Source organism: Juglans regia, chromosome 10, assembly GCF_001411555.2.
Source record: "Juglans regia cultivar Chandler chromosome 10, Walnut 2.0, whole genome shotgun sequence".
In the NCBI taxonomy this organism is placed as follows: Eukaryota; Viridiplantae; Streptophyta; class Magnoliopsida; order Fagales; family Juglandaceae; genus Juglans; species Juglans regia.
The window spans coordinates 30,942,525-30,964,947 of NC_049910.1; the positions used below are offsets into that span (position 1 = coordinate 30,942,525).

General features: G+C 34.3%; 2 protein-coding genes across 7 annotated transcripts; both read right to left on the reverse strand.

The window, feature by feature from the left end:
* Window positions 1-4,434: 4,434 nt before the first annotated feature.
* On the reverse strand, window positions 4,435-10,112 carry LOC108993218 (probable glycosyltransferase At5g03795). Of its 3 annotated transcripts, none has more exons than XM_018968052.2 (5): window positions 9,799-10,112; window positions 8,635-9,408; window positions 8,414-8,544; window positions 5,876-6,224; window positions 4,435-5,225 (listed from the first exon to the last, which is right to left on the reverse strand). In XM_018968052.2, the coding sequence occupies exons 2-5, from the start codon at window positions 9,355-9,357 to the stop codon at window positions 4,560-4,562; spliced, it is 1,869 nt and encodes a 622-aa protein (XP_018823597.1). In that variant the 5' UTR covers window positions 9,358-9,408; window positions 9,799-10,112; the 3' UTR covers window positions 4,435-4,559. The 3 variants fall into 3 exon arrangements, with proteins under 3 accessions (XP_018823597.1, XP_035550855.1, XP_035550856.1); XM_035694962.1 differs by having other exon boundaries at window positions 8,635-9,463; XM_035694963.1 differs by having other exon boundaries at window positions 8,635-9,127; window positions 9,799-9,934.
* A 5,579-nt stretch (window positions 10,113-15,691) lies between these two features.
* Window positions 15,692-19,165, reverse strand: LOC108993232 (sugar transport protein 14-like). Of its 4 annotated transcripts, none has more exons than XM_018968071.2 (5): window positions 19,061-19,165; window positions 18,539-18,733; window positions 17,167-17,489; window positions 16,424-17,053; window positions 15,692-16,335 (listed from the first exon to the last, which is right to left on the reverse strand). In XM_018968071.2, exons 2-5 carry the CDS (start codon window positions 18,678-18,680, stop codon window positions 15,895-15,897), a joined length of 1,536 nt encoding a protein of 511 aa, XP_018823616.1. In that variant the 5' UTR covers window positions 18,681-18,733; window positions 19,061-19,165; the 3' UTR covers window positions 15,692-15,894. The 4 variants fall into 4 exon arrangements, with proteins under 4 accessions (XP_018823616.1, XP_035550935.1, XP_018823615.1 ...); XM_035695042.1 differs by having other exon boundaries at window positions 18,539-18,789; window positions 19,061-19,155; XM_018968070.2 differs by having other exon boundaries at window positions 18,539-18,827; window positions 19,061-19,155.
* Window positions 19,166-22,423: the final 3,258 nt, after the last annotated feature.

Below are 22,423 nucleotides of genomic sequence, written 5' to 3' on the forward strand. Positions count from 1 at the left end.
AACGTAAATACTTCAATTAAATAAATCAAATAAACTCATTTATCCAATATTCAATCCAACAACCCAAATAAAATCAACTCTTCTTCATGTCTCAAATAACAACTAGAAATAATAAAACATTAACATAGTCTCCATAAACTGTCTAAATCCATTGAAGCAAACTTAAGAAAGATAAATAACCTCTAACACCAACACTAATATCATGAGATACCCAACAACAATTCAATGCTAATCTTCTCCATAGACTTTAATACTGATCCTCAGCTGAACCATCAATGTCATCTGAAATATTATGGAGATAAGGGGGGTGAGTTATCAACAACTCAGTAAGCAGAGAACATATACCAGTGTATAAACATGAGCATTTACAGAAATCAGAATGCAGAACAAAACATTTTCATTTTCAGAGTGCGGAATCAGAACATGTTATTAAAATATCAGAGCGAAGATTTAGAAGTAATTTCATTCAAAATATTATTTGGCATAGCATAAATGATCATCGTCATCATCAAAACATCATATCAGAACAGAGGCCATGTATAACCCCCGTGGTAGGGTTGTGCATCTGCGGATAGCCAAGTAGAACATAAGACACTCTGTCACCAAGGTGTGCACTCAAAACAGAGACCACTACTATAACCCGTGGCAGGGCCGTATCCACTATTATTACTCGTGGTTGGGCCGTATCCACTATTATAACCCGTGGTTGGGCCGTATCCACTATTATTACCCGTGGTTGGGTCGTATGCCACTATTATCACCCGTGGCAGGGCCGTAACTGAACGGAACAGAAACAGAATCAAATTCAGAATCAGAGAGTCATGCCAAAGGTTTTCAGAAACCACGTCTTTTCCAAACAGTGTACTGAACAAAATTTTTCGGAACAGAACAAAATCATATCACCACATAATTTATGCACAAATTTCATATTCACTCTCATTTTCAAAGTTCAGAAATAAAATATAAAAAATAAGCTCATGTTTACACCAGTCATGACAGAAAATACGTTATTCTTAAACAGAATCTCATGAGTAATGCAGAACAAATATCTGAGGTTGTTTTCAAATTTCTTTTCATAGCAGAACATGCACATTTTCCAAAAAGGACCTCAGTTCATTTTATTTAATGCAAAGTCTAGCATAGGAACCCCGCTTACCTGAACTTCTTAGCTTTTTCAAAAATTCCTCAAAACGTCGGACAATAATTAATCGTCACCTATAAAATAATCAAGCAATTCCCGTAAATTCTCAATCAATCACGTATTTCGTATTTGAACCTAAGAACCTATTTAAATCCTCAAAACCTAGAATCCTAAAAATTCCTATAATACCACCATTATCTAAAAATAAAACACCGTTTACTCTTAAAATAAACATTTACTTAATAACATGCTAAAATACTTAAACGATTTAAGGTACGTACAAGTGACAATTTCGTTAATTAATAATAAACAAAAAGCTTTAATCGTAATTTAAAAGTTTAAAATAAAATTTCACAATTACTAAAATAATTTACTATCAAAGTACAGTTTGAAAATCCTATTTATTGTATGCAAACTTTTCTTGTACCACCCGTAAAAACCACATAAAAACAGACCAAACATAACAACTTGAACACACTCTAAAACTAAGGGTAAAACCGTAATTCAATTTCAAATACCATGCAAAAATGTAAGTTACGGAAACTGCAACTGTGAAATCACGTAGACTCGATGCAAACACCGTAAGGACAGGGGCGCGAGGCACTCACCGCCCAGGGAGGAGCTGCGCGCGACGCGGCGAAGAAGGTCACGGTGGTGAGGCACTGAGAGAGAGAGAGAAACACGGTGAGAGAGAGGGACAAAATTCATGCAATAGAGATGGTACACGGCGTGTGCATGGAGGTGTTACCGAGAGAGAGGGTGGTGGTTTGAGTCGGCGGCAGCGTAGTAAGGTGGTGCAGGGCGTAGCTAGCAAGACCAGGTTATGGCTGTTTCCGTCGAGGACAGTGGCTGAACGCGTGCCTGGGAAGGAGGGTCTGGCAAGGAAGTACTCTGTTTCTTGATGCCAAAAACAGAGCAGTCCTGGCTTCTTTCGGGGTTCAGATGCGCGACGTGATGCTGCCGGTGGAGACTTGCTGTGGTTGGTCCTACCTCAGGCTAGTGTTTCCCGTCGTGTGAGGGGCCAGTCGTGCGGTTGCAGCGTGGAAAGGCTTGGCCGAGGGAGTGGTTCACGGTGGTCTGGCTTACGGTTTCGCGTGGGAAGGCAGCGGCGCGAGCTTTCTTCGTAAGCATATAAATAGACGATTGAATCATGAAAAGAAAACCCTAGACGAAAACCCAACGGATACGGAACGCGCATGAGGGACGTGTGTGTGCAAGCATGCCGTGAACGAAAACGTGCGTGTATGCATGCTGTGCGACGAAGAAAAAAAAAAATATAAGCCGTGCGAAAAATTAAAATAGACGGAAAGAGAAAGAATAAAAAAAAAATGAAACATGCGGAAAAAATAAAATAAACGGCCAAGAACTCCAAATTAAAAGAAAACAAAAACGCTACTCAAAATTGTAAAATAAGAACTTAAATAAACAATCAAGTTATAAAAGAAAAAAATAAGTAAAAAAAAATCTAAAGTCCAACAATATCAATATTGGGTCCGGGTGTTACAAGGAGAAAGAAATTAATTTAAAATATTTATATTAATAAATAGTTTCCTCCACATCTAATATTTTACTGTAGTGGAATGTGAAATAAAGGATGAAATATAAGATCTATTGAAAAACACTTTTAAGAAAATTTCTTTATATTTAAAAAAAAAAAAAAAAGTATTATAGAGCCTCCATTGGAGTGCTCTCTAAGGGACAATCTGAGCTTTTAAAAGACAAGGCAGGCGTGTTCGGTTTCCTGGACTTGTGTTTGGATAAGTGGGACCCACCAATTAGTCGTCAATGATAAGTATTTCAGATAAAAAGGTTTGCTCGGGAAAAAGAATGGCTTCGCTTTGAAGTGAATCAAAAAAGAAAAGAAAAGGAATTGCTTGACCTTGAAGTATGAACTATGAAGCGCAAAGAAACGTGGCGTGATGGGAATTCTTCAACTGGGAATAGTGCACAAATGGCATTAAAGGGTCTGAATTCGTTGCCCATCTTGTAGCAGATCACTCCCCTCAAACCTCAAGGCTGAAGTAAAACTCAAGGGATCTTACTTCAGCATTGTGTTGTTTCTGTCCACTGAGCTGAGCCATTGGCTGGGACAGCAACTCTTTTCACAGTCAATAAATCATAAAACGAGATCGGCCCCGTTTGGTAGTTAGATTTAATTGAGATCAATTCAGTTCAGTTTAATTTTAAATTGAGTCTAACATTTAAACACTCAGCTTTTAAGTTACTAAACACATTTTAACTCAAAACTTATTTACACGTTGGATTCATAACATTTTCAACTCAACATCTCTTTACATGGGGGATCTACAATCATTTTCAACTTTTTATAAATACATCTAAACTCATCCAAACATATCTAAATTCTATCATCTCAATTCATTACTATTCATAAAGAACGCAACTCATTTCAAGTCAGCTGAAAAAAGAAAAAAATAATGGATGTGTTTTATTTTCTATTAGGTTGTTAGGAACTCATTCAGAATTAGTGCATAAAAGTTTTAAATTAATGAGAAGAAATAAATTTAATTATTAATGTTATATCTTAACACATGGCAAGATTATGAAATTTAAGCATAATGTTTGTCAAATCCATCTAAGCATCTGCTTGGCATTTTTAGGAGACGTTTGGATTCGAAGATGACTTAAGATGAGTTGAGATGAGTTGAGATGAGTTGAGATGGATTGTGAATAGTAATGAGATGAGTTGTGAATAGTAGTGAGATTTGTGAGTTAAAGTTGTTGAATAGTAATGAATAGTAGTTAGATGAGTTGAGATGAATTGAAATGAGCTGAGATAACTTATGAATCCAAACGTCTTACTCTTGACAGAGCTGGAGTCCCATGTTTTAGACAATAAATATTTGTTACGTTTAGTTGTTGAAATGAGCTCAACACATTCCAAACCAATCATTAATGGGATCTACTATTTTTTCAACTTCTCATAAAAAAGTTAAATTCATATCAACATATTTCGTACATTCAAACACTTATCTTAATTTATTTATATTCAAACATATCTAAACAAGATCCACAAAATACTACTATTTACATATCAATTCAGATCATCTGAAATCACCTCGACATCCAAACACAGCTAAATCTTCATCAGATTTAGAAACTTTGGGACAACCTGAAAACCTCCTTTTCGGTGATCCTGCTTCTTGCCCGAGTGCTAGAACTAGAACCAGACTAATTATTTGGTCAATTTCCTTTTTTTGCAAGGGAGCCAGAGCATGTTAACATCCTTGTATAATATATTAACATGCTATATAATGCTGCTAAAAAAACGCTAGTCGACCAAAATGGTTCATTTTTCAATATCTACAGCTTCATTTTGATTACAATGACATGCCGTGTTTCCTTATTTATTTTGGCGGCTGGTTACCCCATGAACTATTGACAAAGTTTGATGCTCCTGTTACACTATGATCTGCAGAAGTCTGTTGTACCATATTGAGTGAAGGACCATGTGAAATAAGTCATATCGCACAGGGTTTTTGTGCCAAAGGAAATGCCTTTGTACCATCTTTACTCTCGACTGCATGGCAAGATACTTCTCTTCCGGGATTGACAGCAGAATTTTTCTTAAATTTGGAATATCTTTCTCTTGAATAAACACAGAAAATGCTTCCCAGTTCAATACCTCAAAGAAAGGAGGCACATAGTTATCCGAGATGATGACTGGGACACATTCATAGAAAATGGCTTCAACCACTCGAGGTGTATGAACCTCATAACCCCTGGCACAGATGCAGTACTTGCTGTTCTTCATATACTCCCTGTAGATTTTTTTGCCTTCAATATCGCGTGGCATTGGACCAAAGATTTTCATGTCGGGCTCTTTATTTTCCCAGTACTGTAGCAGAATTGGTCGAACATAACCATGCATGCTCCCGGCAAAGAAGGCAAGAATATGTCTTCGTGAAGGAGGTCTTCCTCCCATATCTTTTAGAGGGTCCTCCACAGATCGTATATATGTTACTGGTAGAGTAGTGTCCTTCCCTATTTTAAACCCATTAGCAACATTGGCATTGCAAAGAGATCTGATGCAATTCCCCATAAGCTGCATTGTGACTCGGGAGGCCTGAAATTTCATATAATACATTACATCATTGACTTGCCAGAATATTAAGATGCTTCATCAGAATAAGGCTTAGCTAGAGGTTACGAAGGAATGGCTAAGCACGGTCAACAATTATCAGAATTTTTCACAAAACCAAAGGTGACCTGTGGAGCTACATTATGTTGAAAGCCACAACAATATCTTAGAAAGGAAAAAAATCGTGTTACATCAACATCGCAACCAAGGCAAATTCCATAGACAAAGTGTGTTGGCTCGGCTTCTGAAGTAATTTAGACTAATGTTGGTCATCGGTCCCACAAATAAAGGTCATGCCTAGACATGAAAAAGCCACAAGACCCCAGCTACTTCTCATTACAGCAAGGACTCTGTACACAATCTTATCCAACTTGTGGAGATTTAGGGTGCGTTTGGAACTTAAACCACTCTCAACTCATCTCAACTCATCATTACAATTTTTTCAAATCATAACACAAAATATAATAAATAATTCAACTTTTTCAAATTTCAAAATAATAATAATATTAAAAAATAATATTCTAACAATATTTTATCATCTCAACTCAACTTAACTCAACTCACTTCAACATCCAAACACAACTTAGTGATTATGAAAAGGTAAATCATATAGAAATGGTATGAGGAAAGCATACCCAATCATGACAAGCAACTAGAAAATGATCTGCCCCACGGGTTCTATTCCAGAATCGATATTTTCCTGCAATTAGTTCCACATATCTCCTCAAATATTTCTCCAGATCCTTCGTACTATGAATGTTTTGTGCAGCAAGTTTGATCCTTAGCATTTGTGAACTGAAGGGTAAATAAAACAAGTGAGCTTTTTTAGGGTCCCTCACAGCAAATTTCTTGTTTCCCTCCATCAGTTTCATAAACCATCCTTCCGAGGCATAAATTCCTTTCAGCACTGGCTGATGATATATGGGCTTTTCTCCTTCCCTATATATGTAGATTTTGAGTGTATGTTCCATCAATTCATAACTCCTGCAATTGGTATTTACGAAATCATTTCTTTGGTTAATGTGAGGGTTAAAATAATAAGAAGAGGTTTGGATTCAAAACCCACCTCAACTCATCTCATCTCATCATTACAACTTTCTCAAATTCTCACACAAAATATAATAAACAATTCAACTTTTTCAAATCCTAAAACAACTTTTTCAAATTCCCACACCAAATATAATAAATAATTCAATTTTTATTCTACTATTCACAAATCATCTCAACTCATCTCTGAATCCAAACCTCTCTTAAAAGGAGGGATGCATGTCTCTTCAGTCAATGAGTAGGATTCTTTGGGGAAAGTACAGTGAAAATTCTGTTAACTGATATACTAAAACATGAAATACATACATGAGACAGCATAAGCAATCCCAAATCTTTTTTTGATTGGCACCGGGTGTCCAAGAACAAAGTCCCGACTAATCCCGGGAGTGCACAGGCCCCTAGTAAGGAGTTTCCCACAAGTGGACCTTAGGTAATTCAAGGGAAAGTTCCCCTAGTCCGATGGCCCCTAGAAATTATTATAAGCAACCCCAAATCTAAATAGTCATAAAAATATTAAAGAACCAGAACTATCCAGGAATTAACACAGCACTCTATTCCTGTAGTTTAAGAGCATTATTAAATCCTGTAGAATTGCCTGCTTTAGGCGTAGGGAACTTTCATGTAGTTTGGAAAGTTCTTTAACAAGTATGTAGTTTAGAAAGTTACCAACACTTCTGCATGGGTTGAACAAAATCAACACGTAAAAAACTAAAGATTTGGTTTATTATGGATAGACATCCCACTCTAGGGTTAAGACCGGAGAAAAATAGACACATGAAGTAGGCCTCATAGTATTTAATGTTGCCTGAGAAATTCACTCGGGCAGCTATAAATGTTGTGGGTTCCACTGCATGTTTCTATCTCTCTTTTTCCTCACTCTAGGTGGGAGATACAAATCTGTTTATTGAGATTCAACTAAGTCCTTGGAGTACAGATATATTCTTTTTTTATCAATCATGCATACATCACCCATGGATTCAAAATTATGCCTCAAATTTGTGTTAGAGAACAAGTTTAAATTCTCATATTTGAATGATAGATTGCTAAAAAAACCAAAAAGACTTTTCTGCTATCCTCTATACACAGGTAACACAGCACGTCCAGAGGAAAAGGGTGGGACCCAATTAGTTTCTATGCCTAGTGAGAAACTAGAGAGAATGTTTTGCTGAATGAAAAAAACTATATGGCAGGCCACATCTTTGGGCTCTTTAAATAGACATAGGACGGAGATCTAATAAAAACAATCAATTCCTAGCTCTAATAGGATTTGGATTTACTTGGTGTCATAAGAATCCCATTACTCCGGCTAATTATGGTTTTTTAGACAATTAAATTAAAATTTCACTCCAGGAATTACTAACTTAAAAGCAAACATAATTGTAAATAAAACCATTAATACCCACATAAATAAGTTTGAGAGCTTAGAAATTAGTGAATATGAGTTCTAAGTTCAAGTGACATTAATTTTATAGAACTTAAACTCAATGTGACCCAGTTTGATATACTCAAAATGTAGGCCCTTCCATCATCAAGATGAATCGTCGCAGTTAAGATATCATAGTCTTTGTTGATTAAAACCTCAATTTTATATTATCACTGACTACAAATTTTTTTTTACAAATAACTAGCAATCATGATTTATATCTTGTGTATTACTTTCGCTAAATGCACCTGCAAACCATGTTCTTAATAACTTGTGAACATATTAGTAAGATGAATAGTAATATAATAAATGTCTAATTCAACATGAATCTCAAATTAAATGACTATATGAAATAATTATTAAGTTCAACTTTATTTCAGAACATCAATCAAGCCAATTTTGTGGTCCTAACAAACAATGCCATTGTTCTTCAAACTGTATATAAAAAACCAGCTGTAAATAGAGTTGTCTACCATACAGTAATTGTCACATATGAAGTGGAGGGAACAAGAGTCTTAAACTGATTTCTTTTTTCTGAAGTTTCACAAACACTATTTAGCAATATTAGTGTGATACCATCAAGCCACCAGCAGTAAATGCTCGTTAGCAATACAACTCGCTATAGAAGTGTTGCCTAGGTTTAAGGAAGTTCATAATAGAAAATACCAGATGCTAGCGATCTATAACATACAAATGTACTCACCTTATAAACATGGATACATTTCGAAAAACAGAAGCATAAAGCCCAGAAATGTTCCTCCTCAAAGGAGAATTCTCAATCTGCAGTTTTGCAGATACGAGTTCATGATCACGTACAGAAGACCACCTTGGCTTCTGTTATCAATAAAAATATTTAAATTAAAAATCTGGATATCTTGACTGATCCCCATTGTTCAAATAGAAATCTCAATGTTAGTTCCTTACCATGTGACGAGAAGGTACAGGACTGTTGAGCAACATGGAATTCATCTGGGATAAGGATACTGGCTGCTTGTGCAACCTCTTCAATATTGGATTGGAAATGCTTACAATGGTAAATTTATTGTTCAAGGTGACAGAAACTTCTTGCAGTGGCTTAGTCTTCTTATCCGTGGGCTTCGTTTTCATGGTTTGTTTGGCATTGCTCACTGAAGACGCATTTTCAGCAATGAATGAAATCCTTGAATCCGCATGAAAGTTTCCCATGCCTTTCGTAGAAAGTCCTTGTGACTCAATTGGCAAAATACCATCTTGATTTTGAACTTCATTCAATGTCAAATTTGTGCCTGCTTTAGGGTAATCCTTCTTAACTTTGACCTCCTTGTGAGGGTTCTTGTCATCATATGAAACTGGATCATCTTGTTTATCTGTTTCTTTGGTTTGATTCTCAAACCCAGCTTCTTTGTCAGAATCAGAAGCAAAAGTATCATTGTCCACCCTGAGATTAGCAACAAAGGGTTTAGTTGGTGGTGAATTGTTAGGAAGTGTGGCATTGCGAGCCACCATAGCTGTTGAACCCTTACTAGGAGGAGATAAAGGAGTTGTTTTCCAATAGGGTAGTTCAAAAGCCTGGGTAACAATTAAAACAGCAACAACCATGCCAATGATCACCAGCAATCTCCAGATTGCTATGTGACAAAACCTCTGGGCTAGGACAGCAATATCCATGTCATAAAGAATGGCAGCAGTCAACCAGCTATTTTGAGTACATTTAGATAGCTGAAAGATCAGATATTCATCACCACGTTTTGACCACGAAATGTTAAGTTAAGTACTGAAAAAAGCAAATAAACATTAAATGAATGGCTTCCCAGAAAGGACATATTAGAAATAAAACGCATGCACAACTACACCTCGATAGAAGCTAAACCCAAACTAACATGATTTCTTTAGCAAAGAAAATAATTTCTCAAGTCTCAATCGATGCAACACTTTCCATCAAGATAACAGGATTAAGAGGGGGAAACTCAGGAGTAGGTGCTCTCACTAGTCCAAGCAGAAAGAAAGAAGCCGAAAAATAGATTTTTTCAAGATCAAGAACAATGATGAACCCAGAAAAGAAAGAATAACAAAGATTCAATAGAGTTGTGGGTTGAATCAAGAAGGTACCTGTGGTTGTGGAGGCTCTCCCAAAAACGTATCTCTGAAGCATTTGGTGCACTGTCGGTCACCTGGTGGAGCTCATCTAGCGAAATCCCCAAAAGCTGTTTAAGCAACTTAAGATAGTCAAACAATGAAACTGTTATTATCTAACTAGGGGTGTAAATTTGAAACGAAAAAACAGAAAATTAGTCTGGATTGAATCGAATTGGAATGGAATGGTTGGATCGATTTTGAACTGATCCGGTTCGAGATCAGTTCTTGTAATCGTAAAACTGGCCAGACCCGATTTAGTCCCAATTCCATGGTTTCTAAGACCGGACCGGATCAGATCTGCACGATTGGAAAAAAATAAAAATATAAAATTTATATATATATAAGTTTTATACAAAATTAATATTATACAAAATATTTTTTATATATAAGTTTTATATATAATATATAATTATATGTGAAATAATTTCATATTATAATTTATAAATTATAACATAAAATGTTAATATTAAATATGAACATTTGTAATTTGTTTGATTATATGTTATTAATATAATTATATATAAGATAATATTATTATAATTTATAAAATAAAAGTTTAATCTTAAATATGAAAATTTAATTTATCATATGCTTTAAACATAAAATATATATTTAAATTATTATTAACATTTTATTTATAGCTATACTAATATATAACTATATATGCACACAACACAGGAGCGCTGTTGAAGAACTTTGAAGGGTCCAATTGCTGCGCTCCAGCCTTTTCCTCCATTGCCTACCACCTTTATCTCTATTCATTTGGCTTGCTATTTTCACTCTCTACTATTTATTTAATTTTAATTTAAAGTTTGTGATGTATTTTTGAGATATTTGATTTAGACCTTTGGGCATTTTATTTGCTGTTTATTTACTTTGTGTTATTTATTTTTCTACATTTTTTAAGCTTTCATTTAACAGTGATTACAATTGTTATGGATTGATTTTGAGAATTTGTGCTTTGAATACAATGATGAACTCTAGAATCTTGATTTTGGGGCTTTTTAATTCTCAATTCGTATTTTGTCAATTACTTTCTAATCTAGTTTAGTTCTTAACTTAGTTTTATTAATCTTTTAGTTCCATTGCATATTAGATTAATTAAAACTTAATTAGGACTTAAATAATTTCAGTTTTATTATTTAATTTTCAGATTAATTAAGATTGTTTAGTTTAGTTGATTCCTTGATTGTTAATTTCAATTTGTTAGTTTTTTACATTTCATTTCGACACTCAAAAATTCAAAAATATGAATCTAGTCCATGACTAGTGCCATTTTCATTCACGTTGCACTCTTCCATTTATTGCACATATCACTACTTTTATTTTCTCTTTATAAATATTTTCATCATTTTAAACGAGTTTGATTTTAAGTAACTTTCTCTGAGGAGACGATATAGAAATTTATTTTTAATTATTACGCAACACCCTCCTGCACTTGGGATAGCCATTGTGCTACTCATTTTTGAATGAGTCAATACTTGTTGCAAGAACTTCATATCACAAACCTATCTTGATTCATGTGCTTAAAGGAAGGAAAATGAATTGGGTCAAAAATCAGAGCTTTAAATATGAAGCAAATTGGGCTTTAGAGGAGTATTGTGAAGAGGTGGTGAGACATGCGTGGAACAAGGATGGGGGCCATGTGGTCTCTCTAGAAAAAGTGATAACCTCTTTAAATAGCAGTAAGCAGGTTTTACTGATGTGGAGCAGACAAAGGAGAAAGGGAGGAGAAAGGGAGATTGAGGAAAAAACAGTGGCTCTCCAACAATTTCAGGCAATTGAGAGCAAATATAATATTAATGAGATAAAGAAAGTATCATAGGAGCTAAATATTTTACTAGAAATTGAAGATATAAGGTGGAGACAAAGAGTTAAGGCTAATTGGTACAAGTTTGGAGATAAAAACACAAAATATTTTCATGTTTGTGCCAAACAAAGAAGGAAGAGAAACACAATAAGGGAGGTTATTAATGAGCAGAATAGAAAGGTCAGTGAAAATTTGTAGATTGAAAGAACTTTCAGTCATTATTTTCAGAATCTGTTTAGTACTACTGACCCATCCAGTGAGGATTTAGAAGAATGCTTGAGGTGCATAAAGCCAAGAGTGACAAGGTAAATGAATGATACATTGTCTAAGAGTTTCACTAGAATTGAAGTTGAGGAGGCAGTAAAACAAATGTCTCATTTGAAGTCACCTGGACTATATGGCTTTGGTGCTTGTTTTTACCAAAGTCACTAGAATTTGATTGCTAAGGAGGTTTGTGAGGTTGCTTTGTCTGCTCTTAATGGTAACTCTTGGGGTCTCTTCTCTGAACTACATTTTTTTAGCATTGATACCCAAGATAAAAGAGATTGAGAAGGTGAGTGATTACAGGCCAATTAGTTTGTGTAATGTCTTGTACAAAATAATTACAAAAACCATTACCAACATATTCAAAAAGGTTTTATTTGTGATCATAGCTCCTACACAGAGTGCATTCTTACCTGGTAGATTGATTTCAAATAACATCATGGTAGCCTACGAATTGATACATTCGATGAAGACCAGAAAAAAGGGGAAGTTGGGGAGCATGATAGTTAAATTAGACATGTCAAAGGCATATGATCGAATAGAATGAGTTTATTTGGAAGCAGTGATGAAAAAACTAGGTTTCTGTGATAGGTGGGTTACTCTCATAATGAAATGTGTATCCACTGTGACCTACTCAGTGCTGGCTAATGGGAAGCTAGGTGAAAAAATTTGTCCAACAAGGGGCCTTAGATAGGGAGACAAAGCTCTTTATTTTGTGTTCTGAGGGGCTAAGCTACTTGCTTAATCAGTCTAAAAGAATGGGAAGCATAAGAGGTTTTCCAATGGCAAGAGGTGGAATTTCTGTAAACCACTTTCTATTCGCAGATGACTGTATATTTTTCGGGAGAGCAACACTTGAGGAGTGGAACAAGCTACAAATGATTCTAAAGGAATATGAGAAGGCATCTAGACAGTTCCTCAATAAGGACAAAACTTCAATTTTCTTCAGTAACAACACTTCAATGGAGGTTAAAAAAAAGTATTATGGAGGCTGGTAATTCAATAGCATGTGGTAGTTATGAGAAATATCTAGGTTTACCTACCTTTGTAGGGAGATCTAAATATAACACTTTTAGATTTCTAAAAGAAAAAATATGGAAGAAGATGACTAGTTAGAAGAATAATTTCTTATCATAGGCTGGAAAATAAGTGTTGATAAAAGCTGTGTTGCAGACCATATCCACTTACACCATGAGTGTGTTTAAGTTAACTATGAAGCTATGCTGTGATATTAATATTATGTTCTCTAAATTTTGGTGGGGGAAACAACAAAAGGAGGGGGGATTCAATAGAGGAAGTGGGCTAAAATGGCTGGGCAGAAACTAAAGGGGGGATGAGATTCAGGGATTTGGGTTGTTTTAACTTAGATCTCCTAGCCAAACAGGGATGGAGACTCATACAATTCCCTAGCTCTCTTGTTGCAATGGCCTCTAGAGACAAGTATTTTTAAAATGCTAGTTATATGGATGTAAAGTTGGGGTCCAAACCTTCTCTGATATGGAGAAGTTTATGGAGTGGAAGAAAACTGGTCAAGGAAGGTGTAAGGTGGAAGGTTGGTGATGGAAAGAAGATCTAGATATGGGGCCATAAGTGGTTGAACACGCCATCCTCTTTCTTAGTGTAGTCTCCAATATCAGTACTTAGAGTAGACTCAAAGGTAGTAGATTTGATGGTAGAAAATAAAAGAGAGTGGAATGAGGTACTGGTTAATGCCATTTTTTAGAAAGAAGAAGCAAGACAAATTCTGAGCATACCACTCAGCAGAGGATGGAATGAAGCCAAGGCAATATGGGGACTTACAAAGAAAGGGATTTTCTTTGTAAGCAGTGCTTTCTATCTGTAGCTCGATTTGAAAAGGAGGTGCAAGGGGGAAACATCATTAGACCAACAGATTGATAACATATGGAAGATTATTTGGGGTTTTGAAGTGTCTAATATGGTAAAGCTGTTTCTTTGGAAGGCAGCAAATGAATTTTTATCTACAAAGAAAAATCTTTTTTCAGAAAAAGGTTGTTGAGGACCCTTTTGCCCAATTTGTCTTGAGGAGGAAGAGTTTGTTTTACATGTGCTGTGGGAGTGTCCAGTAGCAAATGATGTATGGCAGATGACTTGAGTGGTGTTTCGAAGTGGAAAAAGGAAGGTGGGGATTTTTTGGAGTTGTGGGATAAATTGATGGGAGGTATGGAGAAGATTAAACTTGAGGAGATAGCTGTCCATCTCAGGAAGGTATGGTTGAGAAGGAACACATTTGTTTTTTATAAAAGACTCACTTGCCTAAGAATGTTGTTATTAATAGCAAAGGAGACACTAGAGTCTTTTAAACAAGCAAACAAAGGAATAATCATTGAAGCACAGTAGGTGGCAGTCCCTTTGAACAAGAACAGATGGGCTAGACCTGCAATAGGTTTTGTCAAGGTTAATTGGGATGCATCTTTAGATATAAATGAGAGGAGAATGGGGATGATGATGATTATTAGAGATGAAGAGGGTGAGGCCTTGCTTGCAACATGTGATAGCAGGAGGAATGTTGTGTTACCTGAAGCTGCAGAATGTCAAGCTCTGTGGAAGGCTCTGCAGATGTGCAATGATCTCAATATACAGAATGCTATTTTTGAAGGAGATGCATAGGCTGTAGTAATGGCAGTAAAAGGGGATGAAGGAAATTTTTCTTACTTTGGTTCTTTAATTGATGACATTAGGAATGTTTTATTTCATAGGAAGAATTGGTTTTTACAATTCGAATATAGAGAAAAGAATAGTCTTGCACACAGTTTGGCAAAGACTGCTTTACACTTAGAGCATCCTCATTGGCTTGGTCAAAGTCCAATGATATCTAAACTTTAGCCAATACGTGCCAAAAAACCACCACATTAGATTAGGTATTGCTATAAAATTTTAGACTTAAACTACAGTGATTCTCCAAATTTGTAAGTGAACAGTAGGTTAGCCAAATATTAAAATATTCAATTCTCACTCCTTTCACAAAATATGTAAGTATTTTTTGTAATTAAGAAATTTGGTTCGATTTATTATTATTAAATATAAAATGTGATAAAAATAAATGAATTAGTTAATATTAATAAGAATATTAATTATTAAGTTAATTATAATGATAATTTAATTATAATATAATTATTATTAATATTAATATTTAATAAATGTAATAAATATTAAATTAATTTAATTAGAATATAATTATTATTAATATTAAATTGGAAGAATTATAAAATGTGATACAAATAAATCAATTAAAAAATTATTAAATTAATAATATTTTATTATTATTTAGAGTAAATGGTTAATCTAATGTGGAGATTGAATTTAAATGGAATAAGCAAATGTAAAAAAGTGTGATATTAACTAAATTTTGAAGATGAATTTGGCCAAGCTAATGAAGATGCTCTTAGTTGAGAAAAAAGTTTGGATAGAAACTGAACCAGAGTTTATTGTAAATAGTCTGAAATTTGATAGAAGATGTATGCAAGAAAGTCATATATGAAATACTGAGGTTTATTCAAAATATATATATATATATATATATATTTATATATATAGACCAATACTCTGTAATGAAAGTTAAGGAGGAATTTCTTCTATTCCACAATCCTAACAGTATTCAATACTGGTTGCCCGAGCCCTTCGCAGACAAAGCACGTGTATATGTCTTTCATATTCTCCATGAGTTCACAGACAATGAACTCAATGTCTTGTCGTTTGTAGTAGTCTTGGGAATTGTTGCAAGCAATTCACGGTGAAGAATTGGCAGGCTAAAATCAATCTTGATGGCTTGAATAAAGCAACTAGTTTGGGAAAAGAGAAAATCTTGATATTTAGAAATTATTGTCAATAATTTTTTGTACTAGTGTAGTGCAAATTCTCTTGCTATTTGCTGGTTGAAACTTCACTAATCCAGTACAATATACAAGCACAAAACAATTTGCAATAATTAAATCCATAGATTCTTCCGTTAGGGATTGATTCTAAACTCGCAATGTTTATGTCCTATCCAGGTCACCAGTTTGGTCCCTTTCTCCTACTATGTTCTTCCAGAACCAGTGAGTTTTCCAGAGAAGATAGACTTCCTCAATTGGAACTTGCTTTGTTTCTGGCAAGAGGAAGAAGATGAAGCTGCTCATGATGATGATTAATCCTCCGAACAGCAAGAAAATCCCATATCTCAGATGACACAGTGATGCGAGGAAACACTGTGCTATCAATGCCGTGAAGAAGAGGTTCACACAGACCACAACACTCTGACCAGCCGACCTTGTTTCTAATGGGAAGATTTCACTTGGTACTAGCCAACCCAGAGGGCCCCAAGATCTTCCATAAGCCAAGACAAACAAGCATATCACAATGACAAGAAAGATTCCAATTCCTTTTGGGAGTGTTTCTCCTTGACCAAACTTTAAGGCCAGAGTTATGGCCACAGCCACCTACAGATCAAATAGAGATGGTAAGTACTCAAAGCAGTAAAGTATTGTTAAAATATTTTTGAGAACCAGAGGCTGAAAGTGCAATTACCATGCAAATTATCATTTCGCAGCCAGCTTCCAAAAAGAAAGCTCTTCTGCCAAATTTATCCACAAATGCCATTGACATGAGTGCACCAACAACAAGCGCTCCACTGGTGAAAATGGATGAATACAGTGATGCCCCTGAGCCAAAACCCAAGCTTTGGAATATGACAGGAGCATAGAAGAGTATGGAGTTCATTCCAGTGAGCTGTTGGAAGGCTGGGATACCCAAAGCCCCTATTACCAATTGGGGACGGTTCCTCTTTTCGAGCAGATTCCTGAATGGATGTTTTACAGCTCTTGCTGCATTGCTTGCATCAATAAGATCGGCAAACTCAGCATCAACTTTTGTGGTGCCTCTCACTTTCTCCAATACCCTTCTTCCTTCTTCTAGTTTGCCTTGTTCTACAAGACTGTTGGGAGTCTCGGGAAGGAAAAGACCCCCTATAAACATTAAAGTTGCTGGGACCGTAGCCAAACCAAGAGATAATCTCCACCCCCATGGATGGATCTTTTCTGTACCATAGTTTATGAAGTTTGCTATCAGAATCCCTAAGCAGGTAGTCAATTGGAACAGTTGGTTAATCGCCCCTCTGATCTTTGCAGGAGCCATCTCTGAAAGATACAAGGGAACTGCCTGCAACATTAGGACAACAAAGGAAGTAAGTGCATGATCAGGAGTTGCTGCAAATTTTTATTTTTATTTTCTATATTTTAGTTTCTTTCTTAGTTGTTGAGAAGCAGTCTCACTTGGTTTCCAAATCCAATGCCAACACCAAGGAGGATTCGCCCAACGATCAACATCGAAATGTTCACGGCAGCTGCATTGAGAACTGCTCCTAGAAAGAAGCTGATTGCTCCAACTAGGATGCTGCCTCTTCTCCCCCATTTTCTGGATACGTAGGATGCCCCAAACGTAGAGATGAGGCCAGCAATATATAGCGAGGAGGTAAACAGTGTGAGGATCTGGTTATCATATTTACAGTAATCGGTTTCGTTCAGATGCTGCTGCTTTCTTCTGTACACTTTTGGGAAGAATTCCTTGAGGAAGTCATCCATGGAAGTCACTCCACCTGTTATTAGCATACAAAGTTCAATTCTTAATGATATTGTATTTTTGGCTAAACATGAATATGATAAAAGTAGTCTCTTTCTTCACAGAAGAAACTCAAAAAATAAAAGATAAAAAAAATCTCACAAATATTCTCAACAATTTCAAGAATTTTTACGCTGTATTTGGTAAAGTAGTCATTACTGTCCACTATTATCCACAAACAGTTTACTATCCACAAACAGTTTATTACTATTCACAAACTAATCATCACTTTTCATTACTATTCACAGATTATCCAAGATTACCTCAACATCCAGATTCCAAACAAGAAACTTTTCGAATCAAATATTGAAGTTTCTTTTCTTTTCCTCTCTCTCTCTCTCTGTTTTTTTTAGTTAAAAAAATAGGAAAATGTAAAATGGCAGTCACTTACACAAGAGTTTGTTGGCTTACAACACAACAGGGAGGAATAATATAGGGAGAAAAAAGGGCTCTTTCGAGGCTTCTGTTTCTTTTAGTAAAAAAGAAAGCACGAAAGGAAAATGAGACTTGGTAGATGAGCTATTAGAATAAGCTATTTTGGAGGTGTTGCATATCATGAACCTGCTAACCCAAACCTACTTTTCTGGAAAATGGATTCCACAAGATATACTTTCTCTGTGTTCCAACTTCCAATAATTTTTCTAATGTCCTGCCTTGTCGAACACCAAAAAGGTCGCGAATTTTGTCCTCACATCTGTTCCACTTTTTCCTGTACAAGAGCTTCGGAAATCTTCAACTTCTCCCCAAATCTCAGAAATCCATTCAAGATTTCAAATGAACATCGACAACGATGATGATAATTATAAAGATGATGCTGATTTTTTATTTAGATAGTATAGCTAAATGTTTTTTTTGGTAAAAATGGAAGGTAGGCATCATATTAATAAATGAAAACGTAAATCATATAAACCCAGATCACAGAATTTGCTGATATTCATGAATGGAAATACCCCAAATTTCCCAGAAAAAATACAGGCGGAAGAAGAATTAACATTAATAGTAAAAAAAACCCAATGAAAAACTCACCTGAAACGCCAAGATCATAGCCAAAGAGAGACCCTCCAAGAGCTGCAACAATGCATGCATATATGAAATATGCAGTAATCCTGTACTCATACAGATGGGCCCTCTTAAGTGTGCCTGGATCTTCAAATGCTCCCCCTGCCATATCTCAAAGCTCCCCCCTAACACCTCTCTCTCTCTCTCTCTCTCTCTGTGAAGCTGAAATACGATCCGAAAATTCAGAATATATAGACACCACTGCCCTTTACATTAAACTAGCAACCAGGGTAAAACACTACTGTGAGAAAGGAGGCTATACTAGTAGCCAGAGTCAACCCAAAGAAGTCAGGCAGAAGAAAGAAACAAAGATCAATGATGTCAGTATTCAAAAGTTTCAAACATCAATACTTTAGAATATTTACGCATAAAACAAAAGAAGTAGAAACAATGAGATGATGACTTTTTGCAATAGATTATTGACTATTATACATTATTTTAGCATAGTTTTTTATTCATTCCATGTATTGAATCTTGCTGGATCATTACCTGGATAATCTCTTCTTCTCTTCTGTATGAAGAAGAACACCACTACTTTGTATTGTATTGTATGGCTCCTCAGAGCTACTAACTAATATTGGTCACTGAGATTTAATTTATAGTCATGCGTTTGCTGTTCTCTTGTTCCTAATATACAGCATAACTGTGGGTCACACAGGATATTTGTGGGTAGATATCAACAACAGCAAAAAAAAAAAAAAATATATATATATATATATATATAAATGTTGCGGAAAGGATGGGTTTGACAGCTAGTTTGATTTCAACTCTATAAACAAATTAACTACGGTTTAGGTAGACAGAGATAGAGAAGAAGAAGAGCACTCTTTTGAATCAGTCTCTTTTGAGTTTCCTATTTGATAGCGATTCTCTGAAACGGCAATCTTATCCATCTTCGTTTATTTATTAATTTTATCATATTATCGCCAACTTGATAGGGTTTATTCTCCTACATACTCAGCTTTTGTCTGTCCCCTAATTCAATCCCACCTTTTGGGCCTCTCACCACAAAACCGCAAGTGGAACATTAGCTGGCCACGTGGCTGGTTTGAAAATACAAACTATCTAATCTCATAATTTTTTATTTCATCATTATATATTTTTTAAAAAAAATTTATAAATAATTTAATAAAAAGTTTAACTTTTTCAAATATTAAAATAATAATAATATTTTATTTAACTTATTTAAAACTATCTCATCTCATCTCACTGTCCAAATAAATCCTAATATCTGACCCACTTAATCCAAATCCAAATACAATCAAGAATCCATGAACAAAAAATAATAAAAACAAAAATATAATTGATATGATTTAATTTGTTTTTGTAAGAGTAGGTTGAGATTTTAAGTTTTATAGTTCAGATTGTGCCAAATCAATGGTGTGGGTATGTTAAAAACCGACTTAATTGTAAACAAAAGAACTAATTACATTATTATTTTATTCAAAGGTCTAGTCTTCTTTAGATGAATTATCAGTAAAAAATATGAAGTTTGAGAGTTATTGTATCACGATAGAGACATAATGATGGGATAGTATTATTGGTTTTTTTAAATTACTCTTTCATCGTAATATAATCATATTGTCTTGGGAGCACATTGACAAGTTGAGACGTATAACATGATTAGTCGTACGCATACGTAATCTGAAAAATTAAAATTCTATACATTACGTTATTATTTTATTTTTATTTTATTAAATAAGATGTGATATATTTATTATTATTAAATAATTATTTATTAGATATTTTTTTATCATCTAATAGTACTGATAAATATATCATATTTTATATAGTAAGATAAAAATAAAATAAAAATATTATGTATAGCATTACTCAATCTAAAACACTTTGTCAGGCTGAATCAAGAAATAGATCAAATAGTGCCTGAATCAATAAATATATTGTAAGATAAATGATATTTTCAATTTTAAAGTATGTAAGCCTCGTATACTCATTTTGAAAAAAATAAATAAATCTGAAACTTAGATAAAAAAATTATTTTTTAATTGTGAACTCTATTTTTTCTTAAATGAAATGCACAAGACTTGTATATTCTAAGACTATATCTAATATTACTTATATAATATATATATATATATTTTTTATCATCTTATTTTTATCACACTATAATGAGGTGACAATATTGTCTATAAACATTTATTTATTTATTTATTTTTAAAATGAGATAGTAATGTAGCCTATAATTTTACTCTGGTGTCAAACACATTCTAAATTATCTAGTCTAATACATACGTACGTACTTAGCGTACAACAAAAGACGTCCATAAAACATACATCGATCGATCATGTTGGAGCCAAAATATGTTCTTAGCAAATTAAACAACATATACGTAAAACAATAATACTGCAATTATTCTATATATGATATCTTAATTCTCAGCCAACAGCCATTAATCACATTATGTGACCTGTACTTTCTATGTAATGGCATGTTGGGAAGGAAGTGGCTTTAATAGTCTTCTTTTCATGCTTAAACAAAATGAAAAATATTATTTTTTCCTCTTATTTTGTTTTTTTTTTTTTTTTGCTTCTTTGTATTTTTAATCAAATCTATCAGTGTAGTACATTTTAAGTGACTTTAAATATTTATCATTTAATTTCTATAAAATCACTTAATTGAATAATTGTAGTTGGAATTTGAGGGGGTGATGACTCTGTTGGTTAGGCTATTAAAACTCTCGTGTAATTAGATAATAATTACAAGACTACCAAATTTATATAAACATCCTTACATCCAGCTGAAAGAGTTTGAAATATTTTATATGCTTAGGATTGAGCAAAAATTTGAAAATCTAACTTCGAATTCAACTCCGCTCTGACTCTGTTATGGCTCCACTAAAAAGTCGGAGTTGTAGTTGGAGTCGGAGACCGACTCTGACTTCGACTTCGAGTCTGCTCTGACTCTAACTACGATGTATCGACTTCGACTTTGCCTTTCGACTTCGATATTGTACATATGTTATAAAAAAAATATATGTATTTTTCTATACATTCATCATTATAACTTATATCGTTAGTTAAATTCAATAATAATGTGAGCAAATTATTATAAAATAATATACTTATACTATAATATAAATATACTAAATTGACTAATAATAATTTAGTATATGACATATATAAACATCTCTTTTTTTTCCAAAATGAGGATGGTACCCTAATTTTATTAATTGTCCTTACTTATGGCGGATGAATATTGTGGTAACAAATCAGGACACATGGAATTTACATATATTCAAAGAAAAGCTGCCCCATGCATCAAAACTAATATAATAAAAAACAGCATATACAATAAACTAAATGAGTAAAACAACAAAACAATCTAAACAAGCCTATCATATAAATCAGAATCAACAGACAAAAGACGAACAAAACAGGAAACCAACATACACTAATAAAAACGTAATGAAGGTAATCCTGAATAATCCATATCTTCAACAAACACTAATATCAACCTTCGAGGGATATCTCCAAACATGTGCCATGCAAAATCTGACCCCGCCGCCCCTTGTTTAACCAACCAATTAGCCACTTGATTTCTTTCTCTAAAGATATGTTTTATGGAACAAGTCATCGAAGCCATGATTTCATTAATTTTCTCCCAGAAGTCCTCCAAGTACCACACCTCACATCTTCTTCAATTCCACCATGAAACTACAATCAAAGAATCAAGTTCAATTTCAACAAAAATTATACCCAAAGAAATGCAAACCTTAAGACCATGAAGAAGGGCTAATAGTTTGGCTTTATTGTTAGATCCAACTGACTTGACATATGTAAATATCATACTAATGTATAATAAATTAATGAAATAACTTGTAATATTAATGT